This window comes from Ictalurus punctatus, chromosome 24 (assembly GCF_001660625.3).
Source record: "Ictalurus punctatus breed USDA103 chromosome 24, Coco_2.0, whole genome shotgun sequence".
NCBI classification, from domain to species: domain Eukaryota; kingdom Metazoa; phylum Chordata; class Actinopteri; order Siluriformes; family Ictaluridae; genus Ictalurus; species Ictalurus punctatus.
Window position 1 is genome coordinate 17,538,948 of NC_030439.2, and position 25,216 is coordinate 17,564,163.

The 25,216-nt window shown below is 39.6% G+C and overlaps 2 protein-coding genes across 4 annotated transcripts; both read left to right on the forward strand.

Annotated features, from left to right (window-relative positions):
* The first annotated feature begins 219 nt into the window (after nt 1-219).
* On the forward strand, nt 220-11,045 carry angptl6 (angiopoietin-like 6). 2 transcript variants are annotated; one of them, XM_047150593.2, is made up of 7 exons: nt 220-551; nt 2,508-3,016; nt 4,456-4,593; nt 4,689-4,890; nt 8,398-8,591; nt 9,616-9,886; nt 10,181-11,045. In XM_047150593.2, the coding sequence occupies exons 2-7, from the start codon at nt 2,528-2,530 to the stop codon at nt 10,387-10,389; spliced, it is 1,503 nt and encodes a 500-aa protein (XP_047006549.1). In that variant the 5' UTR covers nt 220-551; nt 2,508-2,527; the 3' UTR covers nt 10,390-11,045. The 2 variants fall into 2 exon arrangements, with proteins under 2 accessions (XP_047006549.1, XP_017309477.1); XM_017453988.3 differs by having other exon boundaries at nt 221-551; nt 2,504-3,016.
* A 2,916-nt stretch (nt 11,046-13,961) lies between these two features.
* On the forward strand, nt 13,962-24,221 carry icam5 (intercellular adhesion molecule 5). Of its 2 annotated transcripts, XM_053675331.1 has the most exons (14): nt 13,963-14,157; nt 16,392-16,532; nt 17,361-17,615; nt 17,716-18,045; nt 18,187-18,414; nt 18,515-18,742; nt 19,454-19,708; nt 21,063-21,317; nt 21,416-21,745; nt 21,885-22,112; nt 22,213-22,440; nt 22,892-23,146; nt 23,247-23,576; nt 23,934-24,221. In XM_053675331.1, the coding sequence occupies exons 2-14, from the start codon at nt 16,481-16,483 to the stop codon at nt 23,939-23,941; spliced, it is 2,982 nt and encodes a 993-aa protein (XP_053531306.1). In that variant the 5' UTR covers nt 13,963-14,157; nt 16,392-16,480; the 3' UTR covers nt 23,942-24,221. The 2 variants fall into 2 exon arrangements, with proteins under 2 accessions (XP_053531307.1, XP_053531306.1); XM_053675332.1 differs by lacking the exon at nt 19,454-19,708 and having other exon boundaries at nt 13,962-14,157.
* Nucleotides 24,222-25,216: the final 995 nt, after the last annotated feature.

The window sequence follows — 25,216 nt, forward strand, 5'->3', positions numbered from 1 at the left end:
CTATCTATCTATCTATCTATCTATCCTCTTGGTCCTGGAATGGAGAGGGAGGTCAGGAGGAGTGAGACGATGTGCCATCAGGCTGCTTTGTAATTTACTCTGCCCTTTGTTTAGAGAGACCGAGACAGGGGAGTGATTTTATTACTTTAAGACCCCACTGTCAGTTTGAGTGTGTGTGTGTGTGTGTGTGTGTGTCTATGTGAGTGTTTTTGTGTGTGAGTGTGTGTGTGTGTGACTGTGTGTGTTTGAGTGTGTGTGTGTGTGTGTGTGTGTGTGTCCCATCCTGCCCGTCAGTCATGAATCTCTCTGCAGTTTAGACAGTGCAGTGAAACCAGCAGTCACTTCTGTCGTGTTTCTGTTGCTTTGCCTTATTACTTTTCTTTATTTCTTCATTTTTCTGAATGAACTTTACCGCTGCAGTGGATTCCCCTTCCAGCTGTTTACTTTGTTTGAACACCTACGGTCTGCATTGAGAGTGCAGCGTGACACAACCTCATCTTAACCTGCTCCTTGAGGACAGAAATTCACAGGAGTTTCTTACTTGTTATAAGGTAAGAATTTATATACCCTTACAGCTGAGAGCAAAAGTTTGCACACCCTTATGACAATATTTAGAAGGCGGTATAAAACTGTGCTTTATATCGATACAACTGTTAATTTGTTAGGTTTCACAGATCACTGTAAGTACCAAATGGCCAAATAGTTTAAGAAAGATATTAAATAGTGTGTGTGTGTGTGTGTGTGTGTGTGTGTGTGTGGGGGGGGGGGTTCTCCTCAAAACTTTCCGTTTCCCTTTCTGTATGCGATGTAAATATTCTACAATGACTGCATTTGTAATGTATATCTGTCTCTAACCCATCTATTACTGCCCACAACCTCTTTCATTTCCTTAAAGAGTTCTTTGTTCCTCCCTTTTGTAAAAATTAAACTCTTTCTCTTTGTTCTAAGTCTCCTAGATGGTTTAAGCTGCATTTTTCAGATCAGGTCTGCAGACTGAGAAGGTCTAGAACTTTCTTTCTAGTGATTTCACCCAAAGTTTAAGATTTTTTATTTTTTTTTGCTATTTATTCATTTTTTTATTTTTACATTTCATGGTTAATTTCTTGAAATGTATTTAAAAAAAAAAAATCATAATATAGATGCACAGCTGTCTTTTAATCAGGATGTAAACGTTTGCAGTCATATGGAGCAAATTTGAATCCGAAAGCTATGTGTTTTATAGACAATTATGAATTTATCTAACTACGATATGATATACAATGCAATGTAATTCCACACTGTAAAACCGGATGAGTTCATTTAAGTCAAAAAATTTGAGTAAACCTCAGCAATTGTAAGTTGAGGTGCACAGTGGCTTAGTGGTTAGCACGTTTGCCTCATACCCTCCAGGGTCGGGGGTTCGATTCCCACCGTGGTCCTGCGTGTGTGGAGTTTGCATGTTCTCCCCGTGCTGCGGGGGTTTCCTCCGGGTACTCCGGTTTCCTCCCCCAGTCCAAACACATGCATGGTAGTCTGATTGGCGTGTCCGTAGTGTATGAATGGGTGTGTGAGTGTGTATGTGATTGTGCCCTGTGATGGATTGGCACCCTGTCCAGGGTGTACCCCGCCTTGTGCCCCATGCTCCCTGGGATAGGCTCCAGTTTCCCCGTGACCCTGAAAAGGATAAGCGGTATAGAAGATGGATTGGTGGATGGATGGATTTTAAGTTGATAAATCAATTTCTTTAAGCCAAATACACTGAAATCTAACAAAAATTTAGCTCAAACTTGTTATATTTAAGTGTATTTGGCTTGAAGAAATTGATTTATCAACTTAGAAATTTTGAGGTAATTAGTTTCCTCAAATTTTTTGACTTCAATGAACTTATCCGGTTTTACAGTGAAGTAAATCCCTACGATATATTTAATATTACATACTCGTATGTGCATGTGTGTACTTATCTGATGTATTTGATGTATTTACTGATTCGTTTATTACTCGATATTTTCGACTTTGAGCCGTATTTAGATATCTGTTCCTATATATCTACTGAGATTTTTGTTTTATATTACACATAATTTACATTGTACATTGAGGTTATAATCTCTGGAGAAACCACACACAGGAATCTCTAAGTGTATTTACATGGAATCTTTACTTTTCTCATTAGCTTCAGCATAAAGCTTCAGTTTAGCTGAATATGCATCATGTGATCTGTCAGTATTCAGCGCGCCGAGTGTGTATTTGTGCATATATGCCGAGGCGTGTCATTGGAAGTGCATTGACTGTGAACCTTTGACCATGGAATGAGGATGAGGGTTATCTGCAGTTTTTTGTTGACTGCAGTTCTGTTCATGTTGACATGCTAATTAACCCCGCAATCAGCTCCTGGCTGCTGGAGTCGGACAGAAACATCTGGCATGCGTCAAAGCTGCAAAGCCTCTGGATTAAAACAGAAAAGAGTTGAGCTGAGAGTGTAACTGTGACCCAAAGTGCTCTTTTCCATGTCTTTTATTTTTTTCAGCAAGAAGAGACATTGGACACAACAATGGAGGCACACATACGGCGTGTTCTGTTTGTCCTCCTGCTGTTAGTGTGCTTAGTGAAGTTTGGCGTAAATGCTGGAAGAGATGGATCTCATCCTGGCACTTCTAAGAGCGAAGGGGCTCCGAAACGACCGTCACGCTCCTCTGAGCCCAAAGCGGGCCGTTGCTCGTACACCTTCATCGTTCCCCAGCAGAAACTGAAAGGGGCTCTGTGTGTGAGTACCGAGACGGCGCGGGCCAACGGTTCTGAGACCGCTGACCTGCGTGCTCAACTCGGTAACCAGCAGGAGCAGCTGGAGAGGTTGCGCATGCGCCTGGAGCAGGACGGGGCGCTGGCAAGTGAGGTGAGCACCCTGCGCAGAGAGAGCAGCACCATGAACGCCCGCATCACCCAGCTGTACGCCCAGCTGCTGCACGAGATCATTAACAAGCAGGAGCAGGCGGAGGAGCAGCGACGTCTGGAGGAGCTGCTACTGAACACCACCTTACAGGTAGACTCAGCCTTCCCTATGAGTGCAGAACAAGCACTGAGTAGATTTCTTTATTCGCTTCCAATAATTATCAGAGCAGTTCAGTGTACGGTTTCATTTTTGGCATGCACTTTACATTATTCGCTGTTAATGAATGTCCTGAGGTGGAATTTTGGGACTTTCTTGGAACTGATGAGAAAAATACACAGAATGGTATGAAAGAGTATCTCTGGGGCTCATTTTTGTTTCCAGCCCAGACTATGACAGTTGTGTTGGGTGATTACACAGAGTGACACGCCCCCTAGATTTAATCTCCATTTGGGCTCGTGTTTATCATCCTAACATTCACAGAGCGTCATCAGTAGATGATTAAGAAGGCACGTGTGAGATCCTGTCATCAGTGTAATGAACACGGAGTTTCCTTTGGAGGAGAAACCAAAAGAACGTACACTATACGGCCAAAAGTATGTGGACACCTAACCATATGGGGTTCTTCACCAAATTGTTGCCACAAACTTGGAAGCACACAATCGTATAGAATGTCTTTGTATGCTGGAGCATTACACTTTTGCTTCACTGAAACTAAGAGGCATAAACCTGTTCCAGCATGACAATGCCCTTGTGCAATTGATCTCCATGAAGACTTGGCACATTAAGATTGGAGTGGAGGAACTCGAGTGATCTAAACAAAGCCCTGACCTCAACCCCACTGAACACCGATTGCATCCCAGGCCTCCTCGCCCAACATCGGTGCCTTGACTAATGCTCTTGTGGCTGAATGAACACAAATCCCCACAGCCACGCTCCAAAAATTAGTCGAAAGCCTTCCCAGAAGCAATGCAGGACATATTACTATCCATGGTTTAGCAGTGAGATGTTCAACAAGTACATACTGTATGTCCATGATGGTCGGGTGTCCACATACTTTTGGCCACACACTGTAGACTCAATCAAAGTACCAATCCAACAAAAGCACAGATGGCAGAATTGTAAGTTTAGTGCTATTTTTTTTTTAACAAAAAGTTTACTGTGTTTGGTATTCGGAGGAAAGACGGCATGAACCCAGTCGAGCATTACAGACTTGAAACATTTAAAACATTTGAAATCACAAATACAGCTGCCTAACCTGTCTTTAAGTGTGTGTGTGTGTGTGTGTGTGAGTGTTTGTGTGTACAATATTCTAGCCATACTTCTTATGCCATTAATGAGACCATTAACGAGACCTGTAGCTCACTCTTGAGCTAATACAGTATATTGACCGATATTAGATTTTAATCCTCACATTTAATATTAAGGCCAGTCTTCATGGATCTCTACTATTAAATTAGAAACCCTTATTATCTTGTGCTATTAGCAAGGTCAGCAATTTGGCATCAATTCCCTTACTTTGTGTGTGTGTGTGTGTGTGTGTGTGCGTGTGTGTGTGTGTTTCCCTTATTTTCTGATCTCTCTGGCATCAGGTGCTGCATATATCCAACAGTTACAGAGAGCTGGAGAAGAAGTACATGGCGCTCACTTCTCTGGTGAACAACCAGAGTCAACTAATGACACAATTGGAAAAAAGGTGTCAGATCAACATGGTCACCAAACCACGGCAGGTGAGAAGCTTCATCATTCTATTATAGGGTAATAATTAGCTTGATATGTACTGTATGTCTTATGTCACTGGAGTCAGACAGACTGTTTGATGCAGGAGGCTGAATCATCGGCGCACGTTCAGTCCAACATCGTGCAGAACGAGAGCTCCGAGCCTAAAGTCAGGAACATTCAGAGAGACCAAAGTGCCCCTCTGGAACAGAAACAAGAACTGCAGGAGATACATGGGCTCCTCACTATGGCAACAGATCTCCCTACAGACGCACCGTTCATCAGTTTCCCTGCCACTAAGTCTCCAGGTTTGTGAAACGCATACATGATACTCAAAAACGTCATTGGAGAGATGCGAACTTCACTGTGAAAGATTTATTACATCATCAGATGTAATCAGTTTCCAATATGCACATGCACGTGTGATTTCTCACAGTTAATTTTCCACGTGCTTTCCGATATAATATTTGCACAATTAATTCATTTTCACTGATTGTCTCACCTCAATACTTCTTTTAAGCATGTGATCGCAAATTGTCCACGTATTGATGTCGTGTGTCTTTACATAACATGTTGAAATGCACCTTCACATGTTTTTTTTCCCCCCATCATGTGATCACACATTACTCAGGGTAGGTTCTGAGCCTTTATCTGAGTCGAATGACATTTTATTATTTATTATGGGAACACCTCATCAATCAATGTATAGACTGTGGTAATAAATGGTCTTAGGGAGATTTGATTACAAATACTTAGGAACAATTATGACATGTACATGTATTAATATGGTAGATATTGGACTCACATATCACATAGAGCCTTAAACACTAAACTCCTAACGACTCTCATGGTAGTCAATATTGAGTGTAAGTTGCTATCAGATATTTATCATCACAGTTCTTGTTCAAATCAGTACAAATATGAATACTTCATTTCTGTACTGAGAATTTAGAATTGGTGTATTTAAGGAGTGAGTGTGTGTAAAGCTGTATCAGTGCTCCTTATGCGCTCTGTAGAAACCCTTTATGTCAGTGACCTAGACATGCCCAGCCCCCCCCCACACATAAACAAACAGAATCCACCCAAAAACAGTGTACTATAACCTGATGACACCAGTCATGTGACTTTGCGTGTGTTAAAACACTGTGAAATTACAGGGCAGATGGTTTAACACGGCTGTTCATTTTGGCAGCCACACACATGACACTCAACAGCAGTGAGATGGGTGTGAGAAATAATAGACCCCAGACCAGACCCCATCCCCAAGCTTTTATGCATGGGGATGGGGTCTGGCTGAATTTTCCATAAGTACAAAAAAAAAAATCATGAAAAAATAAAAATAATAATAATTATTATTGTGCTTTATCTATAAATAATTCAAAGCAATTAAATTCTAGTTTTAATTTATACTCTACAGCTTTACAGAAGTACAGATGTACATTTCAGATCCACAAACAAACTAGAGGTGACTGTAGTGCGAAAAAAAAAAAAAATCCCTGAGAAAACATGATGGAAAAAACCTTGAGAGGAACCAGACTCGAAAGGAAACCCATCCTCTTCTGGGTAACACCGGATAGTGAGATAGTAGTAATAACTGCATGCTTTAAAGTCAAACAGGACTACTGAGTGTGCTGAAAGAATCTTCAGTTTGAACATCGGGGTCTTTTTTATTTCAGTAGAGCTTTGAGCTTTACGTCTATAGTATTCAAGTAAAGTTATCCATTGTGTAATGAATGAGTGTAAAGTGTTTTCAGTAAGTGCAATCTTCGGGATATCCAAGTGAAAACCATCAAGCCACAGCAAATCTCACAGGAATGTTTAGGTTATCCATGTAGGGTCATCTTCAGCAGCAGTGAGTGTTCTTAGGTGAAGGAAGCTCCAAGTAGAAGTAGAGCATCAGGATGGACCAGGAAGAGAATGAGTTAGGGTCATGGCATCTCATGAGGGATCGGGAATAACATGCGGAGAGAGAGAGAGAGAGAGAGAGAGAGTTTATTAACAGTTTATTAGGTTTATTAGGAAAGCAGGCACTCTAGAAGGTCTACCTATGACTGCATAACTAAAAGGGAGAGCCAGAAGATAACACAGGCATCTCTCTCTCTCTATCTCTCTCTCTCTCTCCGTGTGTGTATACTGTGGGTGATGGATGATGCTCAATATCAGGGATTGTTGGCTTTGTGGGAGAGCGATGTTTAACATTCCTCCATGGTGCACAGATAAGCAGAGGCTAAGAGATAGCTTGAGTGTATACAGTGCACGACCTTGCCTTGGATTTAATAAACATCCCAGAATTCTAAGTGGCTTGGCTCTTTTACACCATCCACTCATTAGACAGTCTCCTCACAACCTCCTTAGGACAGACGTTTAGGCAAACTAGCTTCAGCAATCGATCCATGAATGGTCAGTGTTCACAGTATGATTAATGTTATGTACAGAATGTGAATGATTTCTTTTTGAGCTAAAAAAAAAAAACCCAAACACTAGCTTATATTTAAAAGAGGATTAAATCCACATATCATGCAATACCGAGGCCCAAATCGGATATTTGGTGTTTATAGTGTCTTTAACTCCCTCATGAGTTATCAGTGAATCCAGAATTACTTCCTGACTCATATTAGTTTCAGTAGAGGTACAGAGTAATTTATAATTCTTACTGAATAATATGCTTTAAGATGACTTTAGAATTAAGTTCTTACAGACATTGCTTATCTCATGGAGTCCTGTGTGTAAAGTGAGCTTAGTAAGCATAGTAGCTGAATGCTTAGTCAGCTTATCCTTCAAACCCCGAGCACATTTTCTTTACAAGCGAGCATATGGAATTAACAAAAAAACTTGGCCTTATTTCATTAATTCGGCAACTCAAAACAGCAGATTAAAAGCATGATAAAATAGCCAACCCCCAACCCCCCCCAACACACACACACATATTATGATTTTATGATCTCGGTTTAGGAGGGTGGAAGCCATAATGTTCGATTAAACCAAAGTTTCATGCAGCAATTGCAGTGAAAGTGTCTCATTCATACTTTTTGAAGCAATTGAGCAACTTTGAATTTGGTCCATAATGAAAAGAGAAAGAAAGAGGATGTATAAACCCCCAAAAGAGAAGAAAACACTGCCGATTATAATACTGAATCATTTACACACGCTGTTTGAGATGCAATCCAAAGATCAGTCTATTACCTTTAGTGCTTCAGTGAAGAAAAAGTTTGATTCTCTGGCTCACATCATTTATTCCGGAATAAAACGTTGTCAGTTAGGCCTTTTGTGAACGATATCTTTGAGAGATGAAGTGGCTCACTGTTAAACCACAACAAGAGAAGCAAAAGCTGCTGAATATATTTGTGAGTCACACACCAGGCCAGATTCCTGTGTTATGTCCATATTTAAGCCACAGCCACCAGTAGAAATACGCTGACAGGTTAATAGACAGATTTCATTCTCCTTGACAATTTTTGTTACCTAAGGTCCTTTTTACCCATGAGCCCCTCAGGGCCTGTGAAATCATCCCCAGCTTTTCTCCCTTTACTGCACCACTGCTGACAGGACAGGACAAAGCTTGTCTCCACACTGCATATGTCTACTGTTAAATTTGTCCCATTATAATGACGTCCACCATATGTAGTGTAGAAACGATAATGGATTAGAACGAGTACATTAATATAAACCTAGGATTTGTCTTGCAGTTGGCAATCAACACCTTCTAACCGATCAGATTGGAGAATTCAACAGCACTGTGGTATAAGTGCTATGTCAAGTTCTTTCATGGGCTGATCATATCATTAATTTGGCAAATATGTCTTCTATCGTTGCAGGGCCATGGCAAGACTGCCAGCATGTACTGGACTCAGGAGAAAGCACCAGTGCTATCTATCTGCTGCGTCCACACAACTCCAACCGTCTGTTCCAGGCATGGTGTGACCAGAGCCGTGCTCAGGGAGGCTGGACCGTCATCCAGAGAAGACTGGATGGCTCTGTCAACTTCTTCAGGAACTGGGATCAGTACAAGGTTGGCTCAGCTCACTTTCTTTCAGGCCACACAGGTTTTATACAGGCAAATTAGTTAATGGGGATATTCAATATGTTATAGTCTCCTTTGGTGTTTATAAACAAACAAAGAAAAGATGTGCACGAAACCTGAACGCAAAATGACCTGAGTAGGTGCAACCTGATGCTACTTGGAGATAATCTGACTAATCTATCAAGAATTTTATTTAGGATTCAGATTGACATTAGCTTAAATGTTATCCATTTATTGCTATGGATTGCCACTAAAAGACAGGAAGTGATATTTGGTTAAACTAACACCTTCAGATGGTGTAACTCTAAAAGATCCTTACGGCTTGCCATCCTGTCAGTGGATAAATGCTAGTGGTCTAGCCCAGGGGTTCCCAAACTTTACCATTAACATTTGACCGAGACCCCGCTTTGGCAAGATGTCTTTAAAACACATTAAAAATAGACTTCTGAATATATCCCCCTTTTTTAAAATTAATAATTACATCTTACATCTTTACATGACATTAAATTAAGAATTGATTGTGTGTGTGTATGTGTGTGTGTGTGTGTGTGTGTGTGTGTGTGGTTGTCTGAGAGTGAGAAAGAGAAAACATACTAGTGGGAGGGATGGGCACAGCAAATTATTGAGGCCCCCCGGGCGCCTCCTGGCGGCCCCCACTTTGAAAACCATTGGTCTAGCCTGCAACGGCCAGACATATATATACATATCTAATAAAAACTCTTAACATTTATACTAGAGAATAATTGAAAGCATATAAGTGTCTTGATGCTTTCAACGTTATTGTTTGTGGACATGTTTAAGACGTAATGTTTTACAATTAGTCTGCTTCCCCGGACACCTTAGCACACCAAATACCTTAACACAAGCACCTATATGGCTCTGGGCGTTTTCTATTTACCCTTGTGTTCTCTCTCACTTTTATGCTCTTTTAACAATCTGAGGGCAGTTTATGAAACAGGGTGATACCCTGTTTAAATTTAACCACAGTTTGAAATTTCCGGCTTTTACGCAGCAAGGATTTGGAAATCTGGATGGTGAGTATTGGCTGGGTCTGGAGAATCTCTACTGGCTGACCTCACAGGCTTCCTACAAGCTCCGCGTGCACATGGAGGACTGGCAGGGCCGGCAGGCTTTCGCAGAATACGACAGCTTCAACATAGAGCCTGAGAGCGACTGGTACCGCCTGAGACTGGGATCCTACCAGGGCACGGCTGGTGACTCGCTCTCCTGGCACAGCAATAAAGCTTTCACCACACTCGACCGCGACAAGGACGCGTACTCAGGTAGCCAAGCATTTTTTATTCACTTCTCAGACTTAACCCTTCTTAACAGTAAATGTACTGATCACTGGATTCCATTGTAAAATTTGATTCAAAATTACACCTAAGTAATCTTTTAATTCAGTTTAGATCAGAAGGCTAGTTAGTGTTAGCAATGAAGATCAAATGTGACTCAAAAACACACCCACATTTCCATATACAGTATAAACTCAAATACAGTACATGTCTTCTGTGGTATGTGATCTGATGTTGTTGAATTGAATGACGGAGTCGAATCTCCTGTGCATCCTCCTGCAGGTAACTGTGCTCATTACCAAAAGGGGGGCTGGTGGTACCACATGTGTGCTCACTCGAACCTGAACGGGGTTTGGTACAGAGGAGGCCATTACCGCAGCCGCTACCAGGACGGAGTGTACTGGGCTGAATTCCACGGAGGCTCGTACTCTCTCAGGAGGGTCACCATGATGATTAAACCCATTCAACCCATTCAAGTACTGGTGAAGTAAAGCCACATACTGACGACTGAGTTGTACAGATGGGCAAACATTACAGGAACAGAAAACACCTGACAAAAGTCTCAGAAAGACAGCAGTAAATCGGTTTGGTTTCATTCTGCTGGACTTGATGACTGCATCTGTTTGGAGCATAGTATTTAACTGAACATTTTCTATCATAACTCAGATATGATAAAGATGACAATGAGCAATTGCTGAATGGAATACTCTGTTGTTGATTTATTGTCAGCGGCGAAGTTAGTTGCTATATCAGTTTTATGAGGCATTAGCACTCCTAAATATTCTTTAACCCCCTCAAATAAAAGTACATTATTAGTTTAAATCATCATAGTTTTTCTGATTCATGCATACCTGTCTACTTTCATGCATGCTGTGTAGGAGTTCTGCGTTTATCACAGTTATCACACGAACATATGCAAAAGTATGAAATAACTGACAATTTTATAGGTGTTTGGGACTCTCCACTAGCAGCTGACACAATTTAAGCCCCGCCCCCTTTCCCCAGCTCACATTAGTAATCTTGCAGCCAGTAATCTTGTCTTGACCTGATTTTCCCCACTTGAAAGTTGTGGTAATATGGCACACTGGCTTTTTGTCAAGGTAAATGGTGAGTGCTTTAAAGACATTAAAGACATTATCTTTCATCAGTGTTTTTCATCAGTGCTTATTTGTGAAAGGTAAATTTTACAGGGTATATACACATGTCCTGTACACCACGGATAAACCAGGGAGAATTTCAAGGTGGACCAAGGCCAAAACAACAAACAAAATCGCAGTTTATGGGAAACAAAAGACAATTAGATTCCTTTACAAAAACAGAGACAAACCCATACTCAACAGAAATGGCAGCCGGACCCCTACTACCGGTGAATATATACAGTGTTTGATATTTACAAAAATACAGTAATGTGACTGTATACAAATCTAGACAGCAACTGGATATCAAAGGGCAAATGAAGCTCAGAGTTAGGACAGGTACAGTTCAAAAACCAGAACGATCACAAGGAAAATACGGAGCAGACTAACAAACATAACCCAAAGCCAAATCAAGTGAGCACTGGCAAAACAAAGCTGATAGCACTGGCTTCCCTTGCCGTTAAATACTGTCACACATTGATGATGTCATCTTTGTGGCAGAATCAGCACACAAAGCTGAGGGAGCAGCATCCAAGGCAAGGCAGGAAGTCCTGGACTGTAGTCTGGAATGTCCCGACCTGCACAGATTTAAAACACAAAACATACCCGTGGAATATTGTGGGTTGTAACAACTTCTAAAACCTTCCCTTTTCCTCCATGATAAAGTCCCTTGTTGTGTTCGCAGTGCTTTTGGGGTCATTCTCTTGCCGCATGAGGAAGTTCCTCATGATCAGATTGGATGCATTTCTCTGTAAATTAGACGACAGATTTAGGTAGACTTCTACCTCTAGACTATTCAGGTACACTTTTTAGTCTAAATTACTTCTGTTGCTACCATCATGAGTTACATCATCAATAAAGATTATTAGGTCCATTCCAGAAGAAGCCATACAAGCCCAAGCCATGACACTACCTCCCCCATGCTTGACTGATGAGCGCCTATGTTTTGGATCATGAGCAAATCCATTCTTTCTCCACACTTTGGCATTTGTATCCCTTTGGTAGAGGTTAATCTTGGCTCAAGAACTTTCGTGGCTCATTTCTGTATTTTTGGTGAATTCCAATCTGGCTTTCCACATTTTCACAAGGTTTGCATCTTGTGGCCTCTATATTTCTGCTCTCTAAGTCTTCTTCAAATGGAGGATTGTGATACCTTCACCCCTGCTACGTGGAGGTTGCTAGTGATGTCACTAACTGTTGTTTTTGGGGTTTTCTTCACAGCTCTGTCATCAGTTGTTTTCCTTGGCTGACCTGTTACATGTCTGGTTGTTAGTACACCAGTGGTTCTTTTCTTTTTCAGGTTATTCCAAACTGTTGTATTGGCTACGTCCAAAGCCTGTGCAAGGTCTCTGATAGATTTCCCCCTTTTTTTCAGCTTCAAAAAGGCTTGCTTTTCTCCCATAGAGAGCACTCTGGTTTTCATGTTAGTTTATGAACAACAAATGCAGTCTTTACAGGCAAGATGTATGGCTCAAAGCAAAAGCAGACATTCAGAGCCATTAATTCTTTAAACAATCACTTTAACCCGGGCAGCAAGAAATACCTATCAGTCACATTTTCCAGTATTTCTGATCAATTGAAAAAAAAAAAAGGGTAGGCTCAAACAAAAGGTGCCATGTTCAAAGTTGATTAACAGATCTAGATGTAAATATGAGGAAATGAAAGCTGAAATTCTGATCCGTCGTCTTATATCCATCTTTTAATCTCAAACACAATGGTCTTCGATGTACAGTGAAAAAATAGAATTGACTTTGATATGCATATGACACACCACAACTGGTTCCGTTTCACAATATCTCATATACGTCTCATTTACATGAAACAATCATTTTCTGGAAATGTTGTGATAACTTACCAAAAGACACAAAGCATTCATTTGTGACTAGATTTCTAGAAATAGAAAGTAGCAGCGGTGGGGAAAATACTTGAGGAGTACTGGACTTGAATTCTTGTAGTCTTACTTGAGCACATTTCCAAAAAAAAAGCTCTCTTCTTCTTCCATATAGCCAATGACTACACTATACATCAATAGAATGGGCTCAGTTTAGCATCCAGTTATTTCTGTTTAGCATCCAATCATTTTAGGGCCACGGTGGCTTTGTGGTTAACACATTTCCCTTGCATCTCCAGGGTTGGGGATGAGATTCTTTCCTCAGCCCTACATGCATGGAGTTTACATGTTCTCCCTGTACTTCACGGGTTTCCTCTGGGTACTCCGGTTTCCTAACCCAGTCCAAAGACGTGTGTTGTAGGCTGATGGGCATTTCCAAATAGTCCGTGGTATGTGTGTGCACAATTGTGCCCTGTGATGGTTGGCACCCGGTCCAGGGTGTTCCCGGGGTAGGCTTCAGGAACCCATATGACCCTGTGTAGGATAAGCAGTATGGAAAATATATGGATGGATCCAATCATTTCAGTTCATCATCCAATTAAAATCATCAATGTATATATATATAAAAAAAAAAATCAAGAATCATGACAATTCGTCACTGACTGTGACCTTCTCATGGGCGTTATACACATACACAATGTAATCAGCACTTTAGCTATCCATGTGCATTTTGATATGGATATGGATAAACTACGAGACTGCAGTGTTGAACCTGAGGATGAAGGCCCCTGGACCTACCTCAGTAAAATGTTTCAATATAATGGAGTAACCAAAGACTCATATAAAACCAGGCATCTACTTCTGCCTTTCTAGATAGCATAGATTCCATCTGATTTGAAAAAGCAACACTTCCCAGCACACACACACACACACACACACACACACACACACACACACACACACACACACACACAGTCAAGGCCACCAGGTTTACAATCACACAAACCTGAACTCTAACATCACATGCTTATATAATACAGACAAACACACACTGGATGTGAAATATCACTCAGACTTTACTCCTGACATAATCAAACCTTGTTATTTGTACACACTCTTTCTGGTTTTCTTTTTCCTTCTGGTTTTTGTCCCCACACGTATGTTTGCTGCTCGCCTGAGCTTTTATCTGTTTTTTTGGATTTTGCCCTTGTTTCACAATTTGAATATGTTAGGCTGCCTATTAAAAGTCATTATCTGCAATTTCTTCCATCTCTGCCGACTGACAGCACGAGGTACGTTCAACATTAACTGGCTTTATTTAACCAGGCTAGCCTGTTTTCTTTGCTAACCCCAGATTAAACTAGCATTGATATCGTACCAGTAGCTTACATAATTGTTTGAGCAGCACATCAAATTCTAGCTAATGTTAAATATCACAAACTGACAGAGATTGAATGTTTTCAGGCAAAATAGTAGGAACAAAAAGAATCTTCTAACAATTTTAGAGACAGAATAAATGTTACATTTCAAATGAGAACATGACTTTGACTTAATTTCATCAGTTAAAGTAATTTAGTAATTATTTAATAGTTACTTTTGACTACTTGACTACTTGAGTAAATTTAAAAGTAGCAACTGTTTTTTTTTTTTTTTTTTTTTGATGGACTTGCACTTCCATACATTTTTTTGGCTAGACACCGCCACTTTTAATTGAGTCAGATTTTGACACAATAGCTATACTTTCACTTAAGCATAATTTCTCAGTTTGTCCACCTCAGAGAGGAGAAAATACATTTCAGTGAAGCTAAGTAAATGGTGTTTGTGTCTGAGATTACTGCAAATAATGATGTTCTTTTGGTTATCCTCAAAGTTTGCATGAAGTTCAGCAGAAAATGAAACATTTTAATAAAATAAAGTAGAAGCAATTCAACAGTTTCCTCAGTGGACAATATGGGGCAATCATTTGTTTTTGAAGAAGTTGTTATAAGCTTGCGTAGACAGTTATGGAATTGTTTTATGTTCATTTTTGTAAAGCTGTTCCTGATCAAATCATTAATTAAATCAAATTGTTTTCCTGCCTTCATACCAACTCTACTTGGAGTAGGGTCTTACTCATTTTTGGTAAGAAAAATCCATGCTCATTACCAATATGAGGTTAAATTGTTGTAGAAGGTAGTTATTGCTGTACAACTAGATGTTGGATTTGAAAAGTACAGCTAATCATTTAACCTGTGTATGCTGTAGGCTGGCTTGCATTTCAGCTTATTCTTCTTCTTCCTTTGCAGCAAGGTGAAGCTTTTTATACACTTTTCTTTTTTGTGGTACTTCAGTGACATTCCCCAATATTTCAGTATCATAGTGTTTTATTTATTTATTTGTTTATTTATTTACTATCTTAGAATCGAGTGTTTTAATTAAACAGGTGAAGTTGGTTCTCATTTTGATGTCACATTCAAAGTTTGGCATGCCATTCACGTGCTACTGAATAGAAATACCCAAATATGAAACTAACTTTACCAGAGTTATCAAACACTGTGCCAACATTACTCCAAGACCATATTTAGCAAGACCAATGCCCAGTGTGTGCAAAACACCTATTACTCAACTTAAGGACTGATGAACTGATAAATTCGCATTTATTAAGTTATGTAAGAAATTCCTTTAAAAGTCAGGGGAGAAGATTCAGCAGTCAAGTGAGAAGATTTTTACCAAAAAATTTAAACTGATCTCTTATTAAGCCTCAAGATGATGTTTGAGTTCAATTAAAAAAATAAATAAATAAATAAATAAATAAAAGCAGGAAAGGAGAGGGAGAGCTGACGGAGACTGAGAGGGATGAAGGAGCAGGAAGAAACAAGGAAGAGAATGAGAGTTGTTTAAGCTTTTGGGTTAGGGTTAGGGTTAAAACTGAATTTGATTGCTCTTATTAGACACAGCTTCTTTCTACTAAAAAACAATCATGACAGATATTTTGGGGGAAATCCATAAATCTCTAGATGTTGCAATATTCCTTAAAATTAGCCGTTAGCACGTTTTCCTCACAATGCCAGGGTTTGGGTGTGTGGAGTCTGCATGTTCTCCCCGTGTTCTCTTCCTCCGGGTACTCCGGTTTCCTCCCCCAGTCCAAAGACATGTATGGTAGGCTGATTGGCGTGTCTGTAGTGTATGAATGGGTGTGTGAATGTGTATGTGATTGTGCACTGCGATGTATTGGCACCCTGCCTTGTGCCCCATACTCCCTGGGATAAGCCCCAGGTTCCGCGTGACCCTGTAGGATAAGCGGTATAGAAATGGATGGATGGATGGATGGATGAGTGAATGTTTTCATATCTTTTTCATAATGACAAACATTGATACTCATGTTATTGTATGATATGTCTTGATTTACTGTCATTAGTGTATAGTAGTTTATTAAATACTTTTTGTATTTGTGTTGTTGGTGTCTGTAATTTCAAGTCAACTTAAACAGCCTCACGCACAAGTGTTCAATACTGATACATTTGTTTCCTAAAATATATATTCCCAGCTATAAATTATCATCATCATCATCATCATCATCATCATCATCATCATAATCCTTATTAAAACCTATCGATCTAGTGGTGTAATCTGGCCATGCTGTACCTTACACACCTTATCGGCCTGGTCCTGATCGCACTCATAAATGGTAAGTCTCCATCGTTTCATCTCTCCAGGTTTTCAGCAGATGTCATATGTGTATTTCTTTCCCTTGTGTCATTTGATACTTAAATATTTAGCTTAATTTCCTTAATGTTTATTCCTTAGTTATTCATTTGAAAACATATTCCACAGTAAGTACTTTGAATTCGAACCAAAAGTTAAGTTTGAGAAGATTGGTGCGGTCAATGATTTTTAAGCCAGTTTTATAATTTGTTACTTTTTGTAATATTTGGTGAGAGAGAGAGAGAGAGAGAGAGAGAGAGAGAGAGAGAGAGAGAGAGAGAGAGAGAGAAATATCTTGCCTCCGCCATCTGTAAACATGAGAGATAAAACTAATGAACATCCAACCAATCAGGACAGCATGGTGTGTCTAATTCCCAGTTATGTTCTGTCATGGCCAAATTCAGTGTTAAATTAAGTGCTCATAGTGAAGATTCAAGACAGACACTGCCCCCTCTGTATTCAGACCTCAGACATAACTACGGACTTAAGTGCTAGTCGGACTGTCGAGGCATTTTTTTTTTCTTTATATGTGAACTACACACAGGTGATTTGCATGATCTGAATGGGGTGCTCAGAGAAATGACTTGCTAAACTAAATCAGTATCTGCTGAATGTTTTTGTATGATCCATATTCGCTTGAGACTGACCACAGTAAGATTTTTGTCTTCAAAGTAAAAAAAATCTGACTGAAACCACAAGAGAAACTTATACATTCTATTTATAATCTGATGTCATAACAACAGTCAAATGACCAAAGGTACAATTATCTTTATCTTGATTAATAGTTAAATGCAGTAATATGTTTTGGCAGGTGATTGTCCCGTTAAAATACAGCCTGTTAAATTAGTGGTGGAGTTTGGAGATTCAGTCTCAGCTAACTGTTCTACAACCATCGCACACAAAGGCATGGGCTGGGAGGCATCTGAGGGAGCAGTAGACATGATGGAAGATGTTCACTTTGTCACCTGGAGGGTAGAGAGCCTCACACACTGGGACATAAAACCAATTTGCTACATACATGTAAACTCTGAGCAGTGCGAACTCGGGCCCTCAGTTACTGTTTACAGTGAGTCGTATCTTACCTGTTGACTTTGAGAGATAATAACTTATGCCCTGCTCAGAATACAATGTATGATACAAAGAAAACTTCTATTCTTTCCCCACAGAGTGTCCAGACCGGGTGTCCATCAGCACCGTGAATCACAAAGGGCCGATGATTGAAGGCAGAGAGTACGAGCTCCAGTGTGATGTTCAGAATGTTGCTCCTGTTCATCTCCTCACTGTGAACTGGTACAAAGGACAACATCTAGTGAAAAGAGAAAGCTTTTCTGATAAGAGCACATTTCCATCTAATAAAACCACAACACTTCAGATCTCCCCGAGCAGAGATGATGATGCAGTTCAGTACAGATGTGAGGCAGAACTGAATCTGGGACCAGAAGGACCTCAACCTCCTCCTATAGTGACATCAGATCCTCTCAACATTGCAGTTCACTGTGAGTGCTTCAGAGATGCTTTAGACTTGACATATCTGTAGCAGTATATTGTAATATTACATTTTTCCAAGTAACTTAATCTTTTCAGTTTAAAAAAAAGAAATGTTTTTTTCTCACAAGTGCTTTGTGTCTATTTTTCAGATAAACCCTTAATAACTTGTTCAGATTGGTCTCCTATGATAAATACCCCCTTGGACTCTTATCCTTATAATGTTATGGGAAATCCATCTCCAAATATCACCTGGTATCGAGACAAATCATCGGTCAGCACTAGTACACGTCTCAGCAGGAACGACTCGGGCCAGTATCAATACGTTGCCTCTAATGTGATAGGAAGTGCATCCTGTGTCACAAAGATCACAGTGGAGTGTGAGTGTAAAAGCTGTAAAGACTCTGTGCATGTCATGAATTGTTTCATGATTACAGATTTATTGATGTTGATACTAAAAGCAGTCTCTGTTCTTTTTAGATGCTCCTACATTTACATGTCCTGCACACTATGAGGGGATGGAGCATGAGTCCTTCTTAGATAAATGTTCAGTTATGGCTTCTCCTGCAGCAGACATCACCTGGGAAAAAGATGGGAAAATAGTGAACCCTCTTCATAATCTCGCAAGGGAGGATAGCGGCTCATATTTGATAACAGCCGTGAACAAGCATGGAACTGAGCACCACAAGTTGACCATTAATGTTCTCTGTAAGTTCTTTTCCTTTATACCACAGCACTGTTGAATTCTTGATTCAATGGGTTAAGAAACATGTTATTTAACAAAGAAAAAAAAAGCATAATCACTGACACGGTGAAGCTTTCCATCTATGGAAGGAGTCTCCAGTGTCAGTGATTTCTAACAGGCAGTTAGCAGAAGTTTTCCACTATGGGAAGTGTCAAAATTGCAGGTATAAATGATTTTGATGTGTAATACTTTAATAAATAGGAAATTGCATTAGCTGTCAAATGTCTGTGGTATAAGAGGATGTGGTATATATGCGGTTATTGGAAAAATAATCTTTAACTTTAGAGTGATAACAGTAACTCCACCCTGTGCTTTATTGCTCTGATACAGTACCACAGCTGTTTGCCAGTGAATATAATTTTTTATTTATTAAAGAATGTCACCTCATACCTTTTATCCGTTTATATTTATAATTAATGTTGTAGAACATTAACACTTATTTATGATATATCCTTATTTATATATATATATATTAAAGTGGACAGAGGGGCTAATTTTTCAAAATATATTTATAGGACACAAATTATATCACATTCTAACATTCTGATATGTGTTGCTATTTGTGTTGTAAAAAATATTCACGATTATTCAGCTACAATACAGTTACATACTCAGCATTATATTATATAATATATATTATACTAGAGATTTTCTTGTGTAAACCTTCTCCACAGATGGCCCACGAATTAAGCCAGACAATCCATTGGAAGTGGTGAAGGTAGACGAAGAGGTGTCTCTGAGCTGCACTGCTGAGGGAAATCCAGAGCCGGAAGTGAGATGGAGCTTTCAAAATCATGTTATGGCCACTGGAAGGCGGCAAACAGTATTAACAATATCTAACACATCGCTTACTGATGCTGGTGTATATACGTGCACTGCTACAAACAATCTCGGGAACGACATAAGGACAGTCTCACTGATGGTAGAAAGTAAGTCTGATATCACTGGTGTACATGAAGTCAAGAGAATGTATGCAAACAACTACTAAATGTGTGAGATTGATGACCCCTTCATGGTCAGGTCGAAACGTCATCCATGACTGTGCATGTTTCATCAGTGTGTTCTGTAACAGAAATTGTGTTTAGTTGCCAGAAATCCAAGCACGGTGGAAAGACAGCTAATATTATACATGCTAACCAGCCAAAACACGCATACAGTATATGCTTGAGTTTAATATTATGCAAAAACATATTTAAAAATGCCCACACCTTGTCCTCATCCTCGTGCTTGCAAGATGGATGTTTCCAGATTTGTTTCATGTGGAATATCAGGAAACTGATAGCTGCTTTCAGACTGGGCAAGTTCAGATTTATTCCAAAACACATAATATTACCTTAATTTTTTAAATAACACCCTGAAACAGTATTAACTAGCCAGCTATCTACAAATCCTTATTCCATAATACTTAGCATTTAGATACCTACAGACTAGCTGTTTTATTTTATAGACAAATTTTTCCTGCAATGCTTTTTGTGCTGGAAAAAACCCCCAAAACCCCAGCCCAGGCAATTCACAGATTAGATCATTAAAATTTTATTCATCTTCAGCAAAAACTTCATTCTGGTCAGGGATCTGGAGCCTATCCCAGGAATACTCTGGCGTTAGGCATGAACACAGCTCAGGATGGGAAACACAGGATAAATTGCTGTAAATTGATTGTTATAAGCTATACAATAAAATGTATTATCATAATTAACAATAATTATTAGATTTATTGCTCAGCATTTATCATGACTACATATGTCCAGGAGGCTTTGAATTTGGGAATAGTAAATCAATTGAAAGGTGATACATCTGCAACTTTACAGCACTTAAGGCTCCTGAATGCTGGTGCTGGTGTCCCAAAATGAACTCCGTTGAACTCTTGTCCATTTTTGTGGCAGCGAAGGAATACATTTACTGTGCCTTTCAATGCAGTGGACAGTCAGTCTGTCATTTTGGGACATAGTTCTTCGGCATCCTGCTCAATGAGCTGTAAAACATTATGCTTGGAAGGTAAATTGATCATTCATTCATTCATCTTTAAGAACTGCTTCGTCCTTGTGAGCGTCTCACCTGTGAGGCAGGAATATACCTTGGATAGAGTGCATTACAGACCATCATGCATCACACACTCATTCACATATAGGGGCAATTTATAGTACCCAGTCACAAAGGTGCCAAATGTTCCAAAAAAAAAAATGTTTTCAAAATTAAATGACCAAAACTCTCTTTCTCCATTAATAGTATAATTTCTCAGTATTAATAGTAAAATGATTTAAATGCAGTAATATGTTTTGGCAGGTGATTGTCCCATTAAAATACAGCCTGTTAAATTAATGGTGGAGTTTGGAGATTCAGTCTCAGCTATCTGTTCTACAACCATCGCCCACAAAGGCATGGGCTGGGAGGCATCTCAGGGAGCAGTAGACATGATGGAAGAGGTCCAGAACATCACCTGGAGGGTAGAGAGCCTCATTACCTGGGACATAAAACCAATTTGCTACATAAATGTAAACTTCGAGCAGTGTGAACTCGGGCTCTCACTTACTATTTACAGTGAGTCGTATCTTACCTGTTGACTTTGAGATATAATAACTTATGCCCTGCTCAGACTGCAATATATCATACATTGAATTTCTATTCTTTCCCCACAGAGCGTCCAGACTGGGTGTCCATCAGCACCGTGAATCACAAAGGGCCGATGACTGAAGGCAGAGAGTACGAGCTCCAGTGTGATGTTCAGAATGTTGCTCCTGTTCAAAACCTCACTGTGAACTGGTACAAAGGACAACATCTAGTGAAAAGAGAAAGCTTTTCTGATAAGAGCCCATTTCCAGATAATAAAACCACAACACTTCAGATCTCCCCGAGCAGAGATGATGATGGAGTTCAGTACAGATGTGAGGCAGAACTGATTCTGGGACCAGAAGGACCTCAACCTCCTCCTATAGTGACAGCAGATCCTCTCAACATTGCAGTTCACTGTGAGTGCTTCAGAGATGCTTTAGACTTGACATATCTGTAGCAGTATATTGTAATATTACATTTTTCCAAGTAACTTAATCTTTTCAGTTTAAAAAAAGAAATGTTTTTTTCTCACAGTGCTTTGTGTCTATTTTTCAGACAAACCCGTAATAACTTGTTCAGATTGGTCTCCTATGATAAATACCCCCTTGGACTCTTATCCTTATAATGTTATGGGAAATCCATCTCCAAATATCACCTGGTATCGAGACAAATCACCGGTCAGCACTAGTATACGTCTCAGCAGGAACGACTTGGGCCAGTATCAATACGTTGCCTCTAATGTGATAGGAAGTGCATCCTGTGTCACAAAGATCACAGTGGAGTGTGAGTGTAAAAGCTGTAAAGACTCTGTGCATGTCATGAATTGTTTCATGATTACAGATTTATTGATGTTGATACTAAAAGCAGTCTCTGTTCTTTTTAGATGCTCCTACATTTACATGTCCTGCACACTATGAGGGGATGGAGCATGAGTCCTTCTTAGATAAATGTTCAGTTATGGCTTCTCCTGCAGCAGACATCACCTGGGAAAAAGATGGGAAAATAGTGAACCCTCTTCATAATCTCACAAGTGAGGATAGCGGCTCATATTTGATAACAGCCGTGAACAAGCATGGAACTGAGAAACACAAGTTGACCATTAATGTTTTCTGTAAGTTCTATTCCTTTATACCACAGCACTGTTGAATTCTTGATTCAATGGATTAAGAAACATGTTATTTAACAAAGAAAAAAAAAGCATAATCACTGACACGGTGAAGCTTTCCATCTATGGAAGGAGTCTCCAGTGTCAGTGATTTCTAACAGGCAGTTAGCAGAAGTTTTCCACTATGGGAAGCGCTTTAGGACAGAAGAGTTTGCACTTCATTTTGTCTTGGTAACATGACATGCTGTGATTGAATTATTATTATGATTATTTTATTATCTTCAGTAGAGAGATACAAAAGAGAGGCTGGTGAAGAAATGACTGTTTATAGCTGCTGTGTCATTTTTAGTTATAATTGTCAGAATTGCAGGTATAAATGATTTTGATGTGTAATACTTTAATAAATAGCTCAGTATTAATATTAAAATGATTTAAATGCAGTAATATGTTTTGGCAGGTGATTGTCCCGTTAAAATACAGCCTGTTAAATTAGTGGTGGAGTTTGGAGATTCAGTCTCAGCTAACTGTTCTACAACCATCGCCCACAAAGGCATGGGCTGGGAGGCATCTCAGGGAGCAGTAGAGATGATGGAAGATGTTCACTTTGTCACCTGGAGGGTAGAGAGCCTCACGCACTGGGACATAAAACCATTTTGCTACATAAATGTAAACTCCGAGCATTGCGAACCCTGGCTCTCAGTTACTATTTACAGTGAGTCGTATCTTACCTGTTGACTTTGAGATATAATAACTTATGCCCTGCTCAGAATGCAATGTATGATACAAAGAAAACTTCTATTCTTTCCCCACAGAGCGTCCAGACTGGGTGTCCATCAGCACCGTGAATCACACAGGGCCGATGACTGAAGGCAGAGAGTACGAGCTCCAGTGTGATGTTCAGAATGTTGCTCCTGTTCATCTCCTCACTGTGAACTGGTACAAAGGACAACATCTAGTGAAAAGAGAAAGCTTTTCTGATAAGAGCCCATTTCCAGATAATAAAACCACAACACTTCAGATCTCCCCGAGCAGAGATGATGATGGAGTTCAGTACAGATGTGAGGCAGAACTGAATCTGGGACCAGAAGGACCTCAACCTCCTCCTAAAGTGACATCAGATCCTCTCAACATTGCAGTTCACTGTGAGTGCTTCAGAGATGCTTTAGACTTTACACACATATAACAGACCATATTTTCTCTAACTAGTCAGAAGGTGCTTAATAAATCCAGTTTCCATTTAGATAGATCATTAGAAGAGAATAAAGTGTCTGTAGTAACTGATTCACAGGGAACTTGTACAGCAGAAGCTCTACATAATCTAATAGTTAATATGGTGATGTTTTAAGGGGACATTTATTTATGATTTTTGGCAGGAAAAATGGCAGAAACAGTCAGTAAGGTTTCCACCATGTGAAGGTTTTCAGACCATAATAAAAACAATTAAATATGGATTAATTCATGAATACTTTCACCATTTTATATCCTTATCTGTTTTACAGTGGACTGATTGGGACGTTCAGTTCGTCCCAAACATGTTCAGTGAGGTTGAGGTCAGGGCTCTGTCCAGGACACCCACAGAGTTCTACCACACCCAACCTTGGCAAACCATGACTTCATGGAGCTCGCTTTGTGCACAGGGGCATCGTTAAGCTGGACGAACCACATATGTGTGTGATGGTCAGGTGTCCACATACTTTTGGCCACATAGTGAATGTGTATAACATAACACCACATTAAGATGTCACTAAGTTAATAATAATAATTAAAAAAGAGTAATCCCAGCAAGATCTTGCTTATGTTGTGTCCTGTTTCTTTTAGAACTTGATTATTTTTACATATTACATATCTCTGAGAAATTTGTAACTCAAATGTGAGGTAGTGTTATAACCTTTGAAAAACTTTCATTAAAAATAATACTTTCATTAAAGGTGCAGTCAGTGATTTAAACTGCTGTTCATCACAATTTTAGTAGCCTCTAGAGAATACCAGCTCAGATTGAGAGAGAGAGAGAGAGGGAGGAAATCCAGTAGATGTACGTAGACCAACATCCAACCATTCAGGACAACACGGTGTCTCTACTTGCCAGTCATATCCCAGTTCATAACTCAGTTCTATCAGGGTCATCTTCATTGTTGAAGTGAGGTGTGCACAGTGAGGATTTGATTCTGACAATACCCGGTCTTCCAGAACACCTCAGCAGTGCCACAGGCCCCACCCAAGTATTGAGTGCATAAATTAACATACTTTTCAGAATTTCTGTATTATAAATTCTTTATTCTAATACTTTGAGACACTGGAGTTTTGATTTCCATGAGCTATAAGACGTAATCTTCAAGATTAAAACAGTAAGAGGCTTGAAATATTTCACATTTTAAAAATGAATCTAGACTATATGAAAGTTCCACTTTTTAAATTTCATTACAGAAAGAAATGAACTTTTCCACGATATTCAATTTTTTTGAGATGCACCTGTAATGCTCTCCAAGAACACCCACAACCATCTTTAGGGTATCCATGTGGAACCATCCACAGCGTTTTCCCAGCAATCTTTAAGCTATCCATGTGGGGCTATCCCGAGCAACAGTGAGTGTTCTCAGGTGAAGGAGGCTCCAAGCAGAGGAGCGTCAAGATGGATCAGGCAGGACTGAAATAGCCAGAAGGAGTTAAGCGTGGCTCAAAAGAGAAACAAGGAGAGCATCTAAACCTCCATGTTTACCAAAACGCTTTATGTTCATGAACTCTCCATATCTATGCCTTTTTCTCAGAGAAAGCGATAAACAAA

Coding starts and splice junctions, on each gene's coding strand:
- angptl6 (XM_047150593.2), top strand. CDS start 2,528: ATGGAGGCACACATACGGCGTGTTCTGTTTGTCCTCCTGCTGTTAGTG. Junction 4,594..4,688: donor TGGTCACCAAACCACGGCAG/GTGAGAAGCTTC, acceptor TGTTTGATGCAG/GAGGCTGAATCATCGGCGCA. Junction 8,592..9,615: donor GGAACTGGGATCAGTACAAG/GTTGGCTCAGCT, acceptor GCTTTTACGCAG/CAAGGATTTGGAAATCTGGA.
- icam5 (XM_053675331.1), top strand. CDS start 16,481: ATGCTGTACCTTACACACCTTATCGGCCTGGTCCTGATCGCACTCATA. Junction 19,709..21,062: donor AGTCTCACTGATGGTAGAAA/GTAAGTCTGATA, acceptor ATGTTTTGGCAG/GTGATTGTCCCATTAAAATA. Junction 22,441..22,891: donor GTTGACCATTAATGTTTTCT/GTAAGTTCTATT, acceptor ATGTTTTGGCAG/GTGATTGTCCCGTTAAAATA.